The 18,281-nt window shown below is 36.0% G+C and overlaps 1 protein-coding gene across 2 annotated transcripts; it reads right to left on the reverse strand.

The window, feature by feature from the left end:
* Nucleotides 1-2,300: 2,300 nt before the first annotated feature.
* RO60 (Ro60, Y RNA binding protein) lies at nucleotides 2,301-18,277 on the reverse strand. 2 transcript variants are annotated; one of them, XM_083847301.1, is made up of 9 exons: nucleotides 18,068-18,276; nucleotides 12,840-13,438; nucleotides 12,102-12,322; nucleotides 11,699-11,845; nucleotides 10,818-10,955; nucleotides 10,379-10,495; nucleotides 9,497-9,610; nucleotides 8,910-9,056; nucleotides 2,301-7,596 (listed from the first exon to the last, which is right to left on the reverse strand). In XM_083847301.1, the coding sequence occupies exons 2-9, from the start codon at nucleotides 13,417-13,419 to the stop codon at nucleotides 7,444-7,446; spliced, it is 1,617 nt and encodes a 538-aa protein (XP_083703427.1). In that variant the 5' UTR covers nucleotides 13,420-13,438; nucleotides 18,068-18,276; the 3' UTR covers nucleotides 2,301-7,443. The 2 variants fall into 2 exon arrangements, 1 of the variants encoding a protein (XP_083703427.1); XR_014587662.1 differs by having other exon boundaries at nucleotides 7,459-7,596; nucleotides 9,504-9,610; nucleotides 18,068-18,277.
* Between the last annotated feature and the right edge of the window lie 4 nt (nucleotides 18,278-18,281).

The raw sequence follows: 18,281 nt of genomic DNA on the forward strand, positions 1-18,281 counted from the left end.
TTTTATTTACAAGAGAACTTAAATGTAAATTACAGGAATGTGTTATGCAAGTATTGGATCAATCAGTGAGTGCCCTTTGTGGTATCGGTCATTCCTTTTAATAGAGGAGGCTGGCAGTAGGGTAAGTCGGTCAGCTTCACTATTCTCTCGTACGGTTGCTCTCAATTCAAGCAGAGGATCACATGTAACCTGCAACTTTGCGGTCTTGCAAAGGGTCAGTCACTGTTTTAACACTGACTAGGCTTTCATTGTATGAGAGTATCTTAAGATCTTCTGAAGAGGCTTGAACTACAACAGTCTCCCAAACCTAGCCCCTGTCCTTTGATTAAATTATTTGGTCATATATGTTTGTGGAAGATTAAGGTAGTAGGAGGTTCTCCCTTGACAGTTATGAATGGTAGGGGATATCCACCTTTGTTTACCTCCCTTGTATTTCATCATCTGATCTTGTAAGTACTTAATTATAAGTTCAAGTGTTATGGAAAAAGGGAGTAGAGATCCTGGCAGTTTTAGAGTGGTAGGTAATTGCTTTCATCTTTATTCTGCACTGTATCAGTCTAGACGCTGTCATTCTGGAATATCCTGGTGTAGCCAGGCAGCTCAGTGACACTAAACTCTACATCATCATCAATCCAGTGCTATTATGAAACTTAAGACCAAGTAAAATGAGTCTAATATGCATAGAGTTTATTTAGTACTTAAGTTCTACAGTCAGAATGCAGTTTACTAGCAATATTAACTTGCAGTTAAATGTCTAAAAAATCCAAATTCAATAGTTTCAGTACAATGTACATCCAAAGCCAGAGCAGCCAATGCCAAGACTTGGTTATTTCAGGAAAGTTCATCATATGCGAGTAGAAAATTATATCCCTTTCCTCAGTAAAAGGGACAATTACACTACTAAAGATGCACAGTTTAGAATAAAAACATTAGTCTATTTTTATTCACTCCTTGTGAATAAGACGTCTGTTATTTCCATTGTTGCGGGCACTGCGTGCACATAAACAACTTTCTTTCCACAAGGAAACAAAGCACCACATCCATCTTCAGCTCGGATAATTGTGATTATAAGGCTGTCATCTGAATTTGACAACTTCCTTACTGCAGTGCAGCTTTGAAATAAATTTAAGTAACAGTTTGTAAAAAGAGTTCAGTATACAGTCATCTGCACTGTGCATCTTTAACATGTAATTAGCTAACTAAACACACTGACCTTGTTATATTATTATTGCAATTCACTACCTTTTGCTAGTTTCATCATTGCCTTAAGTCTTTGTTTACGAGGACACACTCATTAAGTTAAAACGCCAAATGTGCATCTCTCCCTAAATTTATATTTAATAAAGCAATTTAGTTTGCACATGTGCTGGTATCCAAGTATTCTTTTTCCCTGTGTATAATTCTTAGGCCAGTTTTGTTTTCTTAGAAGATTAACAATTTTGCACCTGAAAGCTTGTAAATCCATCATGTAAAAATAACAGTATGCAAAGGAATTTTTCAAAGACCTCACTTTTCATTTTGTTCCCTGATAGAAAAAGTCCCAAAACAGTAGTTTAAAATACCACTTTGAGTTCTACATTTCAGAAATCCCAGGGCACTTAAGGCAATATTCCACTCCAACAGCTGAGAAAGCCTACTGTACGCCTGCAGAGCCTCATAAGTGCCAGTTTATTATTTCTTTTCAACTATATTAAGGCTCCCCATCCAAATGTTTTCTCATTCATTTTGTATTGTTTCATAGAAAGTAGCAGCAAGACAGTGCCTTCATTACTGGATGGCACAAAGCCATGTTATGTTTAAGTTATTTAAACATGATACGGCAGTTCAAGTGTGGTTCTACTCTAGGGACAAAAAAGGGCAGGGAGAGGCATTCAAAATAAAAAGTTCCATATTTTTTGCTTAGTATTGTCTCCAGAACAAAAGCTGTTTATTTTAAAATAATGGTTGTCTTGGGATGTGAATGTTAAAAATTGTCCGTTAAAATATTCTGTAATGGAAATTATACTTAAGCACTCATCCAGCTCAAATAGTATGCTCCTAAGAAGCATGAGTAGCTAAAAACAAACATCAAGTTATTTAACTAAGCAGACAGAGCTGTGAATGCATTTATCTGTTCATTGCGTATACAGAATTATTTTGAAAGAGTAGAACTGCACTTTTATATGAGAACGTAACAGAATAGACGTTCTATTGTAAATAGTTGTGCTTAACTAAAAAGCTGGTAACATTAGGGAAACAGCTACTTCCATTCATTATTTGTTAATGAAGTATTTATGAAAGTTCTGACTGTACCACATATATGCAAATATATATATTTATTTAAACTTAAATTCAGAATGCAGAAATACCTAAAGAAACCACACGTTACAGTATCAAAACCATAAATCCAAATGTAAGCACACATACTTAAAAGACACAAACCTTATGCTGCAATTAGCTAATTTTACGCAGCACATACAAAATATAGTCCTACTGTTTTACCTTTTCCTCCTAAGTCTTACTCAGCAACGTTGTACACTGTACTCTGTCAGGGTATGATGAAATCTCCACCATTTCAGCAATAAAACCCGTAGAACAATTTACTTACAGCATATTTGTCCACTGTGAGCCACTGCAAATAGCTAAATAAACTCAATAAAGTGATGAAATGCTTAAAAAAACAAGGAAGATTAAAAGCGCAAGACAAGTGATTTTTGCTGAGGTTTACTTCTATATTCTATTCTTCAAATATTTTCAATATTGCTAAGAAACTGCCCACTCATCCAGAAGATTCATTTAAATGTTTCCTTAATTCTGCTCATTACAACTTGATAACATAAGGCAGAATGAAAAGCTCTGACCTACCCAACAAACTCGAGAAAGAAGCTTTACATTTGAAAAGCCAATTTTAAATAGTTGTTTTATAAAAGTAAGCCATTTAGTTTCACAGGCAGATGTTGGATTTTTTAAAGAAACAAAGATACGCTTTTGTAATTTATGCAACTTCTTTTTTTTTTAACCAAAATCTTATAGATACAGCAAATTAAATATCTTACTAGATATTTATATAATCAAAGAAAGTGAAAAAGTTGTCCTTTTTTAAGTTAAGATAAATACTATGACATCAGTTCTGGCGTAAGTTGCTTAGCTAAGCTAACATGCTTGATGACAGCAAAAAGGCAGAATTAGAACAGTAGCAAAAAAGGAAAGGACGAGAGCTTGTGAGAAGAGATTTAAGTATAGGTCTAGGTTCACGAGGTGATGGAAAAGGAGAAAAAAGCCAACATTAACAGAGAAAAGGAAGAGCAGAGAAAAAAATGGGTAATAGAAGAATCAACAAACGGAACCAATACTAATGCTTTTGGTATGGTGGCTACGTGATTAAGCAGCACAGCATTTTGCAATGGAGAAAAATATTTTCCTAGTGTTTTTACAGACAGAGTCATTATTAAAATACATTTCCACAACTGCTGGTGTACTTTTTAAGCCAAGAACATACACTTCGTTAAATAGCCTTTGAAAGCAATACCCATAAATGGGTATTAATGGCCCCCAATTAAAAAGCAACAACAACAACAAAGAACAAATGTCCTGTCCCCACAACGATTTATGTTTAACAAACAGGTTTAACAGTGGTTTAAAGCAGCAAGGTACTTTATGGCCAGTTATTAGTGGCCGTTACGTACTGGGCAGTTAGACTGGCACTGCTAACTTCAGACCTTGACCTACTTTTAGACTTCTCTTTATTAAACACACAACTGTGGATTAAGCCCCCAGTTCTACCAGTAATTAAGTAAGTTCTACAAGCATCCCAAACTCTCCCTTTCCTTCCTATAGGTCTAAAAATCCTGGCACAAAAGTCTAATTCTTGGCAAAATTATTACTGTCTTTATTCATCACACAATACCGATGCATAATTTTAAAGAATTCTTGAGCATCACATGCCCACATGCTTGTCTGTATCACTGCTATAAGGAAACATGACCTCTGATGTCCACTGGTTACAGCCCTTCTTTATAGAAGAATGTTCTACCTCTGCTGTGCTTCCAACCATTACATCCTTTTCTTCTTTCTTTATGCTAAAGTGCCTGAACATTACAGTCTTAGACAATAATCTAACACTTAAGAATTATTAGGGGCTCACAGTGAAATGTCAGTCAAACTGAAAGCCTGTTAATTCTGACAAATAAGAAACCTGCATTCACCTAGTCTACACCTGCACTCTGCATTTAGATTTTTATTGTTTTTTTGCCTTTTTTTTAAACATTCTGAATAAACTTCACTATCTTTAAAATCTTTCCTGTTCTATTTTTACTGCTAAACTGTAGTGCACAATTATAGCCCCATTTTTGTTTTGTTAGTCAGTGTTCCTCCAATGCAAACATTTAACTTGAAAAAGTCAGGTCTACTCTTTAGTGAAAGGGTTTATTTATTGTATACTGAACTAACACTTCAGCTGAGCAACTGTGTCTTAGCTTTTCTTTTTTTCCTTTAAAAAAGTACAGTAATTGTTGCCTCTTCATATGTCCAGGTATTGTTTTGGAAATTATTTGTTTAATAACTAAAGACTAAAATCAGGAGAAATTTGTTACGGCAAACAAGTCAGACAGTTCCCCTAAAATTCAGCATGTGGACAGATAATAAAGATCAGTCTATGGAAAAGGAAAACACAGCAGTCTTCTCTGCCCCTTACTGTATGATAATAACCAACCCCAGACAGAAAATAGGAGGAACAAGGGCCAACATACTGCCAAGTTTCATCTGTCAGCATTTACTTCAGTTTCCCCTCTCCGTGGAAACTGTAAAGGAGGAGCAGGTGACAAGATCATCTCAACAGTGCTAGCTTTACACTGGCTAACCAACCATCTACAATAATCTAACAAGATTTTTTTGGTACAGACATATGGTAAATATTTAGGGGCAAATTATGTACTCCAGTATTGGTGACTATCTTTAACATAGCACATAGCTATCTAGTGTCAACATTTTCTCTAAGTTCTACTGAAAAATTCACCTTCACTTTTACTGTAGTTCAAGGAATTGTATTTTAAACCGGACTGCTTTCAAGGATGCAACGCTACAATAACTGTTCAATCAATCTGTTAATAACTAGTCTAATATTTTATTTGCAGTAAATTTATGCAATTAACTGCAAAAAGTTACTTGAAATACCAGTTTAAGTTTCTCATTTCATATTTAGTCCAAAATATTTCCTATTACTTCACAAATACTACTTCAAAAAAGAAAAAGTACCTGCAAAAGATACTTATGTCAGTTATTTTCAACATCGCTAGCTTAATAGGAAACATCTAATCAAGTGTTTGACTATTGCCTCATTTAAAACACATTACTACCAAAACCAACTCCAAAACATCAGTGCATTTACTTTAAATAATTTACATGTAGTGAGCAAGTGCATTTACGCCCCATATTCATTGTGTTCATTTCGCAAGGAGACTACACTTGGTAAGAAGTTTTTCAAAGGAAATGGCTAATTTTCAAACTCAAAGTGCTATTTTATCAGTTTTTGCAGGAACGCTTGTTTTTTTCTGGATGTCACCTGCCAAGCTGGTGGTAGTCCTGTGTTCAAGCATTCTATCAGAGCTGTATTGTAACAGTAGGGATAATTCAGAAGTAACTACATTCATGTCCACTGAAAACTAACATTCTTACCATCAGCTCTTTAAGCCACAGATTTAAAACAACTCTAGAGTTGTTTCTGTACATCAATGTCAGAAAAGGCTTCCTTCACCGTACTGATTTATTCATTTAGGTAGTGTAGAAGTGTGTAGCAGAATACCTTCAGTAACATGTAATCTCACATTTTAGATAGCACCAAAATAGATAACCATCCTACAGAATGCAAACTTTGAACTTAGAGTCAATATGTAGGAGGCGTAATGAAAAGTGTTACAAGTATCAAAAGTATAATATGAACTTGAATTTTACATTTAAAAGCTTGTCTTTTAGGCAGAAAAATATGGTCTTACATGTCATTTACCACAATCGGGTAATCTTTATAAACCATAATTATTTTCAAATTAACACCAAATTCACTGTTTAAAACAGCCAGAATTAGCATAAAAGAGGCTGACATATACATCTTGGGGAAGCTGTAAAAGCATCACTGAAAAAAGCTCTCATCTTTTAAGACTGATCTGCGAAAAGAGATCTTTTAACTTCCCCCCTATACACACATAACTAAATACACACACACACAGATTTAAATACACATACACATGAATTGCTATTGGTTCCTGTTCCAAAGTGGTAAGATATTCACTAGCTTTCTCTGTATTTACTCACACTCTTACTATCAGACTAAAAAAAAAATAAAAATCCAGTTTCAATCACTTCCTAAACAAGATTTTGAGAACGAGGCAACTGTACACTTCATAAAAGTTTTTAAGAATTGGTCACTATAAACTGGAGGTAGTTTGGAAAAATGTTAGATTGAATTAATTTAAGAAATCAGAAATAATGTTAATCTACAAAAAGATTTTTTTTTAAATGAAGTATTCTCATTAGGAAGATTTTTGTATCATCCAATACATTCCTTTGAAGAAAACGTAGCTCTTTGTTTCTGGTTGTTGCTACTCAGCTTTCAAGAGTAGGCTAAGACGCATGCACTTGCTGATCTTCCTCACTGAAAGTGGGCTGATGCTACCTAAGTTATAACATGTAGTGAATGTGGCTTCCCAGCCATTTCCAAGACCTTTCACTACTAAAAAGTTTGTTGAACGTTCAAGAAAGCACATGAAATCTAAAATAGTGCTTTTGAAACTGCATTGTACAGAAACTACCCCTCTCTCTAGAAACAATTACTTTATCCTCAAAAATCCATATAATCTAAATAGAAGCATGAGCTCTTCCACTTTCAGTTTTGTCAGTATAAAATCTTACTGGGTAACTTTTATACTGCATCACAGTTACATGGTCTCACATGAAAAAATCCCAGAAAATACTTCTTTTGTAGATCTAAAGTATAATTATGGAAACTGTTGAACCTTAGTTATTTGTTAAAAAAAAGCCTAAAGAAAGATCCCTCTAAACTAATGTTAGTTGTTAAACTAACATTATTAAAAAGCTAAAACCACTTTTCTGTCCTGCCCATCCTAGGAATAATTCATCAATTCACTCTTGCAAACAAGCATTCCACAGCAACAGGGGAAAAAAGAAATCTCAGTATTTATAATCTATTATAAATGAAATTAAATTACATGTTGTGTAACCCTGTAGCTACGTTTAACAAACTTCCCATTGTTATTTTAAATTGTGTGCAATAGGAGAAAAGCGAAAAGCGGTATCTCATCTGCTTTTCTTGTTTTCCCTTCGCAAAACGGTTACGCTCTGATATGTATATAATGTGCCATATTCTAATAAAGTATATTTGGCTGGGAGTTCCCAAGGTGAAAAGTCTGTTGCCAGCAATGGACCCATTGGAAAGAGCAGATGCCTAGAATGCTAAATCAAATCCAAAATGAAGTTCTGAATAACATCCAAAGCTCCTGTATCAAAGCCACATATATCCAACATGCCTCGGTCATCTGGATCGGCAATCGTAAAGCCATTTGACGTCATTCCACATACGATCAATTTAGCAGGAATACCCATTTTCTAGAGGAAGAACAAAAAATATTTTCAGAAATACACAGATATACAGTAAATGAAACATGACAGACAGCGGCCAAATCTTGCTATCTAGCGTACATAAACCACTGTCTGAAGAGGCATACTGATAGAACCTAGGTATGCCGTAACAAGAATTGCAGACTGCCTGTTAACACCGTACTTAAGTTGCAGTAAAAACAACAGTTATATTTAAACAAATACAAATAAACTACAACGAATGCTATTGGCAAAACTTCCCTGCAATATTAAGATTTATAGACTTCAAATGTAAACACTGCATTTGCTATTCTGAAGATCATTCTGAGAGAAAACTTTCAATAATAATAATCAAATCATCTAATATGAATCAAGGAGCGTGTTTTTGTCTCAGGCAAGGAGTCCAAGTGTTGGTTGAACAAATAAAGCAGCTGTGACCTGGACAACTCAGCTAAATGAGCTGATTTACATGTCAGTAATGTGTAAGTTGAAACAAAGCAAGTGATATTAAGGCCAGAGTATGGGAATGCTTTGTTAAAAGCAAAAATTTAGGAGTGGGAGCTACTCTCAACTAAATAACTCTGTGGCAAGGTTTCACTAGGCAAGTTAAAGATTCTGGTATTAATTTCAAATGGACGGACATGGTATGAAGATCACTGCCCATACGTACTTGTCTTTGCAGTTTAAAATATATTAATTTAGAAATAGTTCCCTTTAAGCCTAAAAGATTGTTTGCTGTTCAAATAATTTTCAATAGCAACATGCTCGTAGGAAGTGTTTTTCTTAGTTCTGTTTCAAAAATGCATACATAGCCACTTTAAAACATATAGGGCTTTCTTCACATTGTACTATCACCTTATCCTCTTGAGGGTTTCCCTACAGACTTGTCTTCATTACTTTGTTTCATGTTTGTGAGATCTAATGCAGAGATCAAAGTTTAATTTAATTCTGGGAGCACAGTACCATTATTTAAGAGCTTCCTGTAAAAAACTTATTTCATCAATTATAGAATTCAGCATCAATTATAGAATTATAGAATGCAGAAATTCATACACTCTCTCAATGCCAAACAAATTTTCACTGATATTACAAGTACAGCTAGCAAAGTAGGTTAATTACAAATCCTTTTTGCAATTCAATGGTTTTGAGTACGAGCAATTACTTCCACTAATTCAGCCTACGCATAGAATTTGTTTTTAACGATATAGAGATTATTATTTACTGCAGACAGTGACAACTTGTTTAATCTGTAAAACATGTAGAGAACTAGTATTTATTCTGTACTGCATTCATCAATTGCAAGCACTCAGAAGCATATTTACCTCCCTGTACTCTCTAAGAGCTGTTGCAGGATGAGTATTTCCAGCAAATGTCTCATTATCAGTAAATACAATGAAGACATCAGCAGCTGTCTGCGTTTTCTGAGCCCATATCATTGGAAGGGAACAATCAGTCGTACCCATTGGAATCTTAAAAGGAAAAAAAAATCTATATAAATATATATATATAAAATATATATATACACACATGGAACACATTACTACAGAAATTAGTAACTCATGGAAAAATTACTTTTTATGTAAGCCTCATGGTATATCACATACAGAATCGTCTTTGTTAAACAACAAAACAGTTCACTCATTCATTTCACTTAAATAAATAAAATAATGACATAACTGAAGTTATTGTTTTCAAATTAAGCCATTGTGATCTAGCAATGCCATTCTAAATTGCTTTATTTAATATTCAGGCAGTTGAAATAATAACATTTGCTGGACCTCCCTTAAATAAAAGGGAGAAAAAAAAATACACAGCATTCTACTATACAGATATGGACTAACCACAGCACAAGAAATAATAAAATAAAAAAAAAAAAGGGAATGCATTTTTTTCAATTACTTTTACATACTTCATACATTTTCACTAAAACTTGAGGTAACGTCATATCAGCTGTCACAGGGCAAGGGACAATTTCATGTGAAAAGGCAACGATGTGGGAATCCTTCTCAGTACGTGCTACAACCTGAGAAAGAAGAAGACAAAAAATAAAAATGTTATTTAGAACTTTTCCTGACTGAACCAAGACATTCCCTGCTGAACACGCATCATAACCTTTTGTATGTAAGTCAGAGTGGCTCATTATATACGCTAAAGCTTCACTCTATACTTTAAATACTTTGTAATACTACTGTGAATAGACAGTGCAAAATCAGAGCTAAAAAAAAATGTTCTAATTACTGTAACTAAAAATACTTCCCTATTTCTTCTCTCCCCTTTGACATAAAACACTAAACATTTTTCAATGCAAACAAGTTCTACTCTAATATAAACGCACAAGAAGCTTTAGAATATCAAATTGAGGTGAAAGCCATTGTGATACAAAGTCAGTGTCAATAGCTCAAATGCACAGAAGAATTAACCCAAAATTTCTCAATCCAATCTGTATTAAATTATTAATGCTTCTGTTTTTTTGGTTTGTTTTTTTGTGTGTGTGTGTGGTTTTTTTTCAATGTATTTTCAGTTTCAATAAGTGAAAAAGCAGCCTCGACCACTTTAAAGAAGCTGGTTTCCAGTTTTAATCAAAGTGACTTTTCTGAATCTGGCTGCTTTAAGCATCTGGCCTACCAGTAAAGCATAAAGCCACACCTTCGGTAACAAAAATAATAATAAAAAAATTATACATATATATATCAACTTCCTTCTGGTTTCTAACCAGCTTTAGAGTACCTTTGTATCAAAAGGAAAGCTCAAGCTGCAAATAGCTACAAATAAAAGAAGTTTAATGCCTCACCATGCACATCACCGCTGCAACCGTGCTAGCATTCAGCACACTGCCCAACACTTTTTGTGTCATTGATGCACTGACATCGACTGCAAGTAAGAAACGTTTCCCTGTTGGTTCAATTGTCTAAAAGAAAAAAAAAAAGTAAGAAAACATCTACATAATATATTAACTTCTTCCTTCTTCTACTTTCAACCATAGAAGTGTGCGTTTTTTTTTTTTAATTCTTTTTCGGGCAACATTGGGACAATAACATTGCCAAAAGTTGAATATATGAAAGCTGGTTTTTTTTGTCCTCTGTTTAATAAAATAGCTATTACTAAGATTTTTATTATGAAGTTCTAAAAGTATTATCCACCCAACAAATTTTTCTGTATTATTTTATCAGCTTTCAAAAAAAAAAAAAGAGACTTCTCAAAAAGCTTAGTGAACTGAAGAACTTTATTACCTTGAAAGTTTTGTAGAACGAAGCATCTAAAGCTTCTAAAATGTCTTCATCAGGACGCCACCAAAGCTTCCCTCTGCTTCCATGTCCAGCTTTATAGGTTTCTAATGCAACCAATATATGGAATGGATGTACTCTACCCTACAGACAAAATAAATCAACAGTAAATTTTCAGAAGTTAACTCACTTAAAAAAAAAAAAAAAGCAACACAAACTAAAAAGAAGATCCTACTGCAAGATCTGTTTACTTCAATTTGTTCAAAGGGTTTGTGCAGTCTTTTTTAAAGCTGTAGCATGAACTGATAGTTGTCAGTTACAGGTAACGATGAACCTCATTCCCTTTCTCGAATCTTCCAACGAATTCCATTGGAACCCTCTTTTTCCTTTTATTGCATTACCTCTGAAAAAGTAAAGCACTCTGAAAGGAGAAAGTCTCCTTGTTCTGTCACTTTTTCTCTCAGCTGCTGTGCTAGTTTCTTCATTCACTTCCTAGGATCCTGTAAGAGTGGCTTCCACTCACTTTTTAGGATTGTGTTGCTGATTCTAAATTACAACACTCTGGAGCAATGGATGAACCCAACAAGCAAACCTTGCCTCGACCTTAATTTAAGAAAAGATCCTAGCTGTCATTACACTTCATTTGTAAAAAAGTTTTGGAAATAGGGGCAAAGAAAATCAAATGAGAAATTATTAAAGTTTTATTATCAAGGTGAAGGTAATTCCACTATTGTTGTGTGGGTTTTCTGTTGTTGTTTGGGTGTTTTTTAAGAATAAGCTACACATTTCTTAAAAAGAATCTCTTTTATTCTGTAAAGAGGTTGCCTAAAGAAATACAGGTTAGAAGGGGTTAAAAGTCAGTCAGATGATTGTGAAAAATGTCTTACCTTTTTTAGTAATTTCTCATTTCTTAGTCTTTCGCATATTATTCCCACTTCTGAGCCTCTTGGTTCAAGAACTGAATTTGCTGTCATCTTTCCTAAATTTCTCAATAATACAGAAATGGGCATGTCCTTCAGCAATGCCTTCCAAACCTATGATCAAAGAAACAGAAGGAAAAAAGATGAGATTCCCAAGTACAAAAACTGACACCTGCACATTAAATAACTGTATTTTGAAATAAACGTTCAAGTTATAAAATACATGTAAGAGACATTTATTAAACTAGCCACTTGTGTAAATAAACTTGAAAAAAATAAACCATAAGGGCTTTTTGAATGGAAATCAAGACTTAATACTCTAAAAAGTGTTAACTCTAAAGAGAATACAAAGCTCCTGAATTTTACCTACCTCTTTAGATTTCAGATGGTTTGTCAGTAGATGTTCTCTAACCAGACCATATTCCTCTATTAAATGAGTAACTTCCAATTCATCTTTTGTATGTTTCACCCTGTCCACAGCCTCCAGATACTTTAAAAGTTTTTCAGTCTCAGCAGAAACTGCTTTGTCTTTATACGCTTCTTGGACATCTTTCCACCCTTTGGTAATGTATTTAGTGACTATAGCAATTCCTATAGAAAAATATTTTCCAAGCAGGATTACCTTCTTTATATTGTCATTTATCATTCTGGCAAGCAAAAAAGTTAGCGCGTTTTTTTGTTAAAAACAAAAACCACCACCATAAATGGAATTTCCCAGACCTGCTGACCAGCTAAAACAGTTCATCCCCATACAAGTTAGAGCAGCTGTTTTATTCTCCTTGCAAGCCAGGATCCTAATTCATTCCAAACCAACAGATCTTCCCAAATGATGAAAAAAGGTTATTTCATCATTTGTAAGCTAGATAGCAACAAATTGAGGGAATTGTATTATTTTACCTTTTCTTGCCATACAGAGAGAAAAACAAGAAATAAACCCTGTTTACCTCTAAAGATAAACAGTTATATTTCTGATGTGATCACTCAGTTCCAGGATATGATCACCAATATGTCATCATTCCAAACTGGTACCAGTGCTTCCAAAATAGTTCCACAGTAAATATAAGAGGCTTAAAACATAGTATTTCTAGGTAAATAAAAAGCATATTACCTTCACTGGCAGGTTTTAGGTGGGACAATCTCAGAAGATCTTTATGAGACCAACCACTTCTTTGCTTATATTTTGTAACTGCTAAAGCAACAGCCATGCCATTCTTTCCATTGTACCAATCTGCAACAGCTTTCCTCAGTGCACGGCCCCACATGCCACATTTCATGCCCTCCTTCAGATCTTTTTTAAATTGGATGAAAGTAAAGAGATGAGTTGGTATGCAACACACCTCAGGAACAGCTTTAAACGCTGCTTGTTTTGTTTTTGCATCAGAACACTGGGAACAGACTGCAAGAGCAAAAAGTAGGGGCTCCTGTTTTGCTGTTCTGCCTTCTTGACTGAATGTCTTTATCTCTTGAACAACTTCACAACCTCTACCCTCTTCAATTAGCCTCGTTAAAGCTTCTGCATTTTCAAAGCACAGCTTCTGCTCCTTGATGCAGTAAGTACCACCTTCTGAACCAAAACACAAGAAACGATGCAGTCGATTCATATCGGTGACATGCCACACATAACCGCTTTCGGAGTTCGGCACCTGCTTTTCATTCAGGGATTGCACTTGGTTTGCCTCGTCCTCCATTGTTTACGCTTCCAAACGTCTGTTGAAAGAATAATAAAAAGCTTATTTAAAAGTCCTGTGAGAACTTGATGACTATATCCTTTTATTGCTTCTTATCTAAGTGTATGTATCATATTCATACACTTGTAATTTTTCCTTCATAAACCTATTAAGAGTCTGCTCTCAGTGTGCAATAACAAATACCAGCTACAGAAAAAAAGAAAAAAGAAAAAAAAGAAACTGAGTTATAATGGTGATAAATTCATTTCCTTAAAACCAAGCTAGAAGCTACCTTACCCCAATCAGTGGCATACAGAAAACATGGCTTGCACCATTTCCATTTGCCACTACTTTCCTTGGTAGGGTTTTAGATTGTATACTAGAATTTGGTCAAAACTCAGATCTTGTCCCACTCTATTTTGCAGAAGGACTGGTCATACTGACGAACCGAAGAAACGTGACAGTAAAATAAAGAAGTAAAATACTGCAAAATTAGGTAGTCAGAAGACTTCGTGAGAGTTTAAATATGGTGGGCTTCAGCAATGCTTTCACAACCGCTTTTTAGCAACTGGCAGTAGCTCAAGAAAAAAATATCTTTATTACAGGCTCAGTCGGCTGTTTCAAATGAGATCCAAGACACGGACTTATTAGCAAATCTTATACTGCTTTACATTTTAAGCTAAAAAGCAAGGAAACACCACGAAAATCCAGAGTCTGAGCCTTTCAGGTCTTTGTATTTATAAACCCTTGAGCTGCAAAAGAGTTCTGCAGTAGTAATTGTAGGCAACAACACTGTTCTTGCTCAAACAACATTTAGCGTTATACTATTCAACCCATAATATGCAAGCTGAAATAAATGCTGGTGACTCAAAATCAGCAGGGTTATGGGAAGAAAAGAAAATCCATCATCATAGAATGTTTAGGGGGGAAGGGACACTAAAGACCATCTAATTCCAACCCCCACTATCATCACTAGCCCCAAAACATTAACATGACAACAACGAATTCAGTTTCCTCAGTAAAGAGGCACTGAACAGCCTAGAGAGGTACCAACTGACACACACACACAAACACACAGTACCAGTAAGCCAATCCATCAAACTCTATATAGATCTTAAAATATGCACATACAAATGACATTTCAAAGAAATCCACTTGGCAATTTTTAATTATTGTACATATCTTGCTCTGACGTGCTTTTTCGGATACTGAAGATGAACACCATGGCTTCGTTGACCACGATAAGTTAGCGCAAATAAATGTCACTAATGCAGACAAAGACTTCTTCCCCAGTGTAGCGGAGTAACATACTTATTTACAAACAACTTCCGTACTTTCTCTTTGACACAGAATTTTCCTTTCTCTGCAAGAGACTAGAGACTACCTTCCTCCATTCTTGCCCACCTGCAATGGTGTGCTGTCTGCATCCAGAATTTAAAAAAAAATAAAATAAATAAAAACAAACAAACAACATGAACAATCATCAGTGGTCCCATTATATTCTACATGCTTCTAAAATTATGAAGGAAAAAAAAAGCCAAATGCTGGTACCTGATTTTAAAAAGCAAGTTTCAGTTAAAATTAACTAAAAAACATCTTTACCTATATTATTCAGAGCATCAAAGCTCAGCTGCTTTTCTTATTACTTAAATATTCCAACCATGTTTCCTGCCAAACCCATTTAAATACATCATAGTTCATCCGACTTTTTCACTGACATCTGAAGGATGTAAATACACTGAAAATAACAAGAGTGGTATTTGCAATGCATGAGTACCATATCAGTTTGTTTTAATGTCTTGAACACTTTTTTTTCAGTACATTTCAATTAGTTGGTTTCATTACGCAGTAGGTAATGTTTCATAATAAACATACAAAATCCAAACAAAAATCCAGAAATCAGAAATCCGTTGGAAAAAAGCCAACCAACCAAAAAAAAAAAAACCTGAGTGTGTGAAAAAAGATTGAAAAACACCATTATGTTGAAGTATAAGTAAGAACGGAATGCAGAAAGGACCATGCATGAGTAGCTGGATCTCCATATATATGAAATGTACAGAATAATTGCTTGTTGTGTCTTTCCTATCTGTGCCATAACAAACATTACTACACTGTAACAAAACCCACCTATGGATTACCAAGACTTAAACTGAACTGGAAGGGCCATGCCTTCAGTCAATCAAAATGTTTATGATCTCACTGATTATTATGCATGTCCCTGCAGATTATATTAAGAAATACATGCATTTCTTTTAATATTTTAGTATTTTTCCCTATATTTTTCCATTTGCATGGGTTCCATCCGATACGTCCACTCGCTGTCTCACTTGGACTACACCCAATTAAAATGCCCTCACATGCTTAGTCTTCTAGTCACCATCACACATTAGCTATCCTTACCATCACCACCCTGAGAACGGGAACAAAACCTAAATGAAAGAATTTTAACATTTCTAAAATTACAGTTAATAGTTATCTGATCTGAAATTTTGTTGTCGTTGCTGTTTATAAAGTATTATAATGCAAGATTAGTATTTCCATCAAAGATATCGTCCTGAAAAGCAAAACTCCTTTAAGTGGGAACGTGCTATGTCACGTTAAAATTTTATTGTACTAAACAAGTTTAGAGCTAACCAGTAAGTAAGAAAATTATCCTGCTGCACTTCTCTGTTAAATTATGTAACAAATATCATTAATTTATGTTACTAATGGACAATTTTTACATTTACTCAAATTGATAGGCTTTTGTATGGACCCACAGCACTGAAAAGAGGTAGGTATACTGTAGCACCTATTGACTTCTGACACAGACATCCATATTCTAAAAAGACAGTTACTGATACACACTTCTAGTTTTTCTGCTGCTTAGCTCTTTGACTGGCTTTCTTAGGAATATTCATAGAGCTATAAAAACAGATACTGTTTTACACTCTTACGATTTCCACCTTCATTTTCATTCAGCCCTCTAAGTCGTCTTCCTAGATGGCACATAGTATTTAATAATGAAATGAATTACCTGCAATGTTTCTCCCAATAATAACACTTACAACAAGTCTTCTGAAACCTTTTCTAATTTTCTAAATGAATAGCAGCCAAATAATAAAATTATTAATGCTTTCCAATTAGCATGTACCTGTATCTAGGATATAAAAGAGACCTTTCTCAAATGGTTCATTGCTGCCTCACAGACTGAGAGAGGTTCAAATCAACAGCATGTGCTGGGTCCTAATACAAATTATAAATTCCTTAACACCCTTATTCGGCGTTGAACGACTTAAATCGTGTTGGCCACTTCTAGATTCTGTTTTATATTTCAGCCTTACAAGTTCCCAAAGCTATTCCATCTCGCTAACTAGTCTCTCTCCTCTGCCCAGACTTCAAGGTTATTTCCCTCCTCTAACACCTGTAAATGCACACAGCTTTCACTCTCACAGCTGGATAAATGTATGCACACAGCGAATGTCTGCCCAGCCAAAACCCTACTCTTCATCTACTGAGCTGCAACAGTGAACTTGATTTTTGAGTACTCATGGACGATTCAGCAGGGATATTCTGCTTCCATAACCATCTCCAACTTCTGAGTTGTTTGAATGCAAACAGCAATGTGAAAAGCCTTAAAAGTTGCAGACTAGACACTTTACAACAAATTAAATTATTAATGAAAGAATAATGATGTGAACCTGTCCGGCTTGACAATGTCCAGTTCCCACTAACAGGAAAAAGATCATAGCTGGATATCAACGATTCAAACTAAAATGTTGAAGTTAAATTATTGTGGTTTTTTAGTAAAGCAGTAATTAATCCATTTTATATTTGCTTTTTTAGACATTTGTAAGCATAGCTTCTCCATGTAGATGAATTTTATCAAATGTAAACTATAATCTACCAGACTGTTTTCCACAGGGAAGGACTTTTTATATATTCTAAACATAATATAAATAAATCTGTAAGTAAAATATGGGTTTGCCTGGCACTAAACAGCCTATCCAATGGTTAAGACTTGACTGACAAGTCAATACCCATGTGTTACTGGACCACAACACAGTTGAGTTCTGCAAGCTAGCCCCGGTTACCTTTTCTGTGACTACTCCAAATCACTCCTGGTTTTCTAGAGATGCCTTACAGCACAAGTTTCAGGTACATATGAAAAAAATAGACTTAAAGCACAAAGCTTTAACAGAAGCACGGTCTTTTAAGTTCTTAAATTTAAACTGCTAGGTTAGCAGCGATGAAACAAACTCTACAGTGAAAGCGTACGGAGTTAGACTTTGACTAAGCTGGATGTTTGTGGGGAAAAAAAATTGCACTGAAAGTTTAAAGACAATACTTCAAATCGCCCTCAAATTCTTCCAAACCATATGCGCTTTGTCCTGTGAGAAACCGCGCTCGCCCACTCTGCGCTCGCTAGGCTGAAACCAGCCCTAAACCGAGGGTGGCGAACGGCTCGGAGCTGAGGGCTGCGCCTGCCAGGCCAGCCCCGTGCTTCGGGAAACCGGCGGCTCCGAGCAGGCACCTGGACGGCAACCGGCCCGCACCGACCCCACAGCCCCCCAACCCCCTGATCCCCCCAATAACCCCCTCAGCCCTCCCGCAGCCCCACTCAGTTCCCCCCGACCCCCTCAGCCCCCCCGAGACCCCCTCAGCCCCCGCCCCTCAGCCCCCCACTTGCCTCCGAGGCCGCAGGTCAGGGCCCGCCCGGCCCAGGGCAGCCCCCGACGCCCGGCAGCGGCGCAGCTCCGGCTCCCGGCGGGCCCGACAGCGCTGGCAGCTCGGGCAGGCGGGGCAGCAGCTCCCGCAGCGGCCGCCGGACGCTCCCCGTCTCCCCCGGCCGCCTCCAGCAGCTCCGCCCGGCGGCGCCCTGACAGCATCCCCGGGCCCCGGAT

Source organism: Anser anser (genome assembly GCF_964211835.1).
Source record: "Anser anser genome assembly, chromosome: 8".
Classification (NCBI taxonomy): domain Eukaryota; kingdom Metazoa; phylum Chordata; class Aves; order Anseriformes; family Anatidae; genus Anser; species Anser anser.

Coding starts and splice junctions, on each gene's coding strand:
- RO60 (XM_083847301.1), bottom strand. CDS start 13,419: ATGGAGGACGAGGCAAACCAAGTGCAATCCCTGAATGAAAAGCAGGTG. Junction 12,323..12,839: donor CCTAAAACCTGCCAGTGAAG/GTAATATGCTTT, acceptor ATTTTTCTATAG/GAATTGCTATAGTCACTAAA. Junction 10,956..11,698: donor ATGAGAAATTACTAAAAAAG/GTAAGACATTTT, acceptor TTTTGTCTGTAG/GGTAGAGTACATCCATTCCA.